The following is a 4658-nucleotide window of genomic DNA, read 5'->3' on the forward strand; positions in this document are numbered from 1 at the left end:
AAACGTTGGCATTCACTGTGGTGTGTGGTTCTCATGGAGACAAGACTACTCTTTTAAAAAAAATCATCTCTGAAGAATTTCTGCCCATGAAGGGCTGACTGGATCCGTATCTCGTGTCCCGGGCCTAATGAAATAAGCATCTCATTTAATCCTTACAGCAGTCCTCATCAGTAAGCACGAGAGTCCAGGCAGAGTGACTTCCGGGTTTCATGGTTAATCTCTTTTCACAGAGACAGGATGGCACTCTGACGGCGCATCTATGCTCTGTCACATTTCCCGGGGCTAGCCGTTCCCGTTTCCACTTTACCCCTGTGGTAATTGTTCAGGTCATGGACTACATACTAGACGTGGTCATGCTGAAGAACATGCAAGCGGCAGCCAGGCAGACAGGTCACCATCCTCATTAGCTGATGTGTCGACTTCGAGCAAGCCACACACTTTTCTGAGCATCATTTTCCACACAGTTGAGCTAGAGCTGTGCAAGCCTGTGAGGAAGTTTTGCAAGATGTTGAACATCATAAGGGGTGTGTGTATGTTTGATGGGGGTGGGGGACACAGAAGCTTTTGAGTTCGTGCCCGTTCTCTGCTCACTTACAGAGTAAGCTGGCACATTGTTCTCACGGCTGCTCCAGCCCTGGCATACAGTGGGCACAAAGGGGGAAATTCTGGCTCAGTGAATAATGTTAGCCAAAGGGACTTCCTACTCTTGTAAATTTTAGGGGTATTTAAAGTGAGGGAGCTCAGAGTGTGGAAGACCGTGCCTCTAATCTTCCAGATTCTGGCAGTCGGGGACAGGGAAAAGCAGGGTCTAGGCCCTGAATTTTGGGGATACATAGCTGATGTTTCTGTGATCTGCTCCTGTTAGGGCGCAGGAGGGGGTGCAGGAAACCACAGGCGCCGGCAGGGGGCGCCAGGTGCCCGTTGAGCATGTGGCACGGTGTCTGGGGTGCTTGCGGGGCGCGGGTCACGGGCTGCACTCGTGAGTTGACCGCAGAAGCGCTTTGGCGGGCGGAAAGCGGAGCGAGCGGCCCGGGAGCTGGTGCAGGCTTGGCAGAGTCGCGGAGCGTGGCTTCCCGGAGCGGTGAGCACCCCTGTCCCGGGGCTCCTCGGACCCCAGTTACGGAGCACTCAGAGAAAGGGCAGTGACGCGCAGCGGGCAGCTATCCAGGGCTTGTGGGGGCGTGGGTGTGGGCAGGGTCGGCTTTGACACCGAGCTTTGGGTGGAACTTGGGGTTGACCCGAAGAGGTGCTGAGTGCAGAACCCAAGTTTGGTTTACTTAAGATTTGAACGCCAGAATTTGTCTCTTGGGCGCTGTCTTGTGTCAGGGTCCCCCGGTGGACGAGGTAGCCAGAGGGGGCAAGGCGATCACGTAGGCGTCCCACTACCCTGATCCCGCTGCGCCATCCGGGAACCACGTGTGGCTGTCGCCCGCCACTCTGCCTGTCAAGCTCAGCCCATCCCCAGGGCCGGGAGGGGACGCGGAGGCGGGGTGGGCTGTGCCCCGCTGGAACCCAGCCGGCCGGTGTCCGCCGGAGCGGCTGTGCCTGCCTGCTGCTCCTGCCGCTGCTGACAGGAGCGGGTGGCACAAGGGGTCCTGCCCTAAGATCGAGGAGCCAAAGGGGAGCCTTGCGCTGGGTTCCGGCAGACAGGTCAGAAAGCTGCCCCAGTGACTGGTCCTGGTGGTGCCTCTCCCAAGGACACTCCGAGAATCCTGGGGTCAGCAATCTGTAGGTGGCCAAGATAGCAGAGGACCACCGCTTCCCTGGGTACCTGGTCTGGAATTCCTTTCTCAAATCTGGCCCAGAGATTTTTGTGCATCAGTTGGGGAACACTTGCTAGGGCGGCTCGAGTCACTGTGAGAGTTCCAGGGGTTTGGGGAGAGGCGACCCCAAAGCAAGGTAGGTGGTCTTGAGAGACTTGCCCAGGAGATGATAAGCTGGGATTGAACGTTGGTAAACATAGTCTTGGCGACTTGGTGTTTTCCTTTGCTTTTTAGGGCTTCTGGAGAGATGTGGCGCCAGGGTCTTGGAGGAGAAATACATGTATTTTAGGCTGTGTTTCAGAGGAAGAGGCAGCAACCCTGAAAAGTGACTGTAATTGCCCAGGAAGAGGCCTCAGACTCTCGAGCTGAAGACTTAGAATGTGCTGAAAAGCCGGTGCTCTCCTTGGGGAATCTAGGGACCAGCTGGTGCCCAGGAGAGTGACCTGGAGCACGGAACCCAGGAGACAGATGGGAAACAAAAGGGTCCTTTAACCGGCATGGCTTGGATGGCTACAGAGAAGCTCCCGATGGAACACCTCTGTCCTTTATTCCGGGCAGCAACCGGGGCTGGGCAAGACGCTGCTGGCTGGTGACTGACCAGGGGAAGTCTGGCTAAGCCTGCAGGAGAACAGGAGGGCCAAGTCACCTGGAAGTGCTTTCTGTCTGGAAGATGGCTCCGAACACTTCTACCATGGATGGGGCCGGGCTGGCAGTGGAGAGGGATTTCTCCTTTCGCATCCTCACGGCCTGTTTCCTGTCGCTGCTCATCCTGTCCACTCTCCTGGGGAACACCCTGGTCTGCGCCGCTGTCATCAGGTTCCGACACCTGCGGTCCAAGGTGACCAACTTCTTTGTCATCTCCTTAGCTGTGTCGGATCTCTTGGTGGCTGTCTTGGTCATGCCCTGGAAAGCTGTGGCCGAGATTGCCGGCTTTTGGCCCTTCGGGTCTTTTTGCAACATTTGGGTAGCCTTTGACATCATGTGCTCCACTGCATCCATCCTTAACCTCTGTGTGATCAGCGTGGACAGGTACTGGGCTATTTCCAGCCCTTTCCAATATGAGAGAAAGATGACCCCCAAGGCAGCCTTCATCCTGATTAGCGTAGCATGGACTTTATCTGTTCTTATCTCCTTTATCCCAGTGCAGCTAAGCTGGCACAAGGCAAAGCCCATGTGGCCCTTGGATGACAATTCCACTTTCCTGGAAGACATTGAGGATGAAAATTGTGACACCAGGTTGAGCAGGACGTATGCCATTTCATCCTCCCTCATAAGCTTTTACATCCCCGTAGCCATTATGATTGTTACCTACACCAGTATCTACAGGATTGCCCAGAAACAAATTCGGCGCATCTCAGCCTTGGAGAGGGCAGCAGTCCATGCCAAGAATTGCCAGACCACGGGTAATGGAAACCCTGTTGAATGTTCTCAATCAGAAAGTTCCTTTAAGATGTCCTTCAAGAGAGAGACTAAAGTACTGAAGACCCTGTCTGTGATCATGGGGGTGTTCGTGTGCTGCTGGCTCCCTTTCTTCATCTCAAACTGCATGGTACCCTTCTGTGGGTCTGAGGAGACCCAGCCATTTTGCATTGATTCCATCACCTTTGATGTATTTGTGTGGTTTGGGTGGGCAAATTCCTCCTTGAACCCCATTATTTATGCCTTTAACGCTGATTTCCAAAAGGCATTCTCAACCCTCTTAGGATGCTATAGACTTTGTCCTACAACGAATAATGCCATAGAGACAGTGAGCATCAACAACAATGGGGCTGTGGCGTTTTCCAGCCACCACGAGCCTCGAGGTTCCATCTCCAAGGACTGCAATCTGGTTTACCTGATCCCCCATGCTGTGGGCTCCTCCGAGGACCTGAAAAAGGAGGAGGCGGGTGGAATAGCTAAACCACTGGAGAAGCTGTCCCCGGCCTTATCGGTCATATTGGACTATGACACTGATGTCTCTCTAGAGAAGATCCAACCTGTCACACACAGTGGACAGCACCCAACCTGAGTCTTGAGTCCTCACCTCCGAAGCTAGGACATCCCTAGAGCTGGCTGTTAAGGAATTAAGGTCTGGTGGAACTGTGATCCACCATGAGATCCCTCTGCCGCTTCTGAACAATTACAAAGCTTTTCAAATGCATTAATTACAGTGTGTTTTCTAGGGATACGTGAAGAGCCACAAGGGAAACGACCTTGGCTCTGAAATCATTTTTGAAACCTATTATCTTAGGATGTAAAAAAAAAAATAGGGCAAACAGTCAACAGTAAACAGCTTCACTTAGAAATGGAAACTTTCTAGGAAGGAAGTGAGAGAGTTGAGTTTGCTGTGTCCAAACAGGTGCTAAAACTGTCCAAGCAGTTTTCAGATTGTAAAGGTAGGTGCATGCCTTCATTAATTACTTCTACAATAATAATTGAGCCTTACAGCAAGAGTGGAATTTCTCTTTTCAGAATTGACAGATGTTCTGTTGATAATGGTTATTTATTTATTTATTTATTGTATTATATGGATATTTTAATTTATCATAGTGAATCTATATTTATCATATTTAATAGAACAAACCAGTGTTTTCTGAGACTGCACAGTCCATTGTACTAGCACTTTATGAGCCTGTGAAACAAACACAGACTCTGGGATTCTGAATTGTGAATTACTTCCCGAAACCCAGCAAAGACTGATGTGGTGGCTTCTTAGCTCAACACGGACACAAATAAACACAAGATGAGAAGTGACTAATGCCACCAATGCTTCCCACCTGAAAAATAACTTGAACAGAATTTTTTAAAGACACTATTATTGTGTTCTGAATGTTTAAAAGACAAAGGCTTTCCCGGGGTGAATTTGCACTTCTGTAAATATCTATGTAAAATCCAGCTCAAGAAGAATACAACTTT

At 51.0% G+C, this 4658-nt stretch overlaps 1 protein-coding gene across 3 annotated transcripts; it reads left to right on the top strand.

The window, feature by feature from the left end:
* Positions 1 to 955: 955 nt before the first annotated feature.
* Drd1 (dopamine receptor D1) lies at positions 956 to 4000 on the top strand. 3 transcript variants are annotated; one of them, XM_028863786.2, is made up of 2 exons: positions 956 to 1081; positions 1998 to 4000. In XM_028863786.2, the coding sequence occupies exon 2, from the start codon at positions 2434 to 2436 to the stop codon at positions 3769 to 3771; it is 1338 nt and encodes a 445-aa protein (XP_028719619.1). In that variant the 5' UTR covers positions 956 to 1081; positions 1998 to 2433; the 3' UTR covers positions 3772 to 4000. The 3 variants fall into 3 exon arrangements, with proteins under 3 accessions (XP_028719619.1, XP_028719618.1, XP_028719620.1); XM_028863785.2 differs by lacking the exon at positions 956 to 1081 and adding an exon at positions 1175 to 1899; XM_028863787.2 differs by lacking the exon at positions 956 to 1081 and adding an exon at positions 1175 to 1650.
* Positions 4001 to 4658: the final 658 nt, after the last annotated feature.

This window comes from Peromyscus leucopus, chromosome 5, assembly GCF_004664715.2.
Source record: "Peromyscus leucopus breed LL Stock chromosome 5, UCI_PerLeu_2.1, whole genome shotgun sequence".
Lineage (NCBI taxonomy): Eukaryota > Metazoa > Chordata > Mammalia > Rodentia > Cricetidae > Peromyscus > Peromyscus leucopus.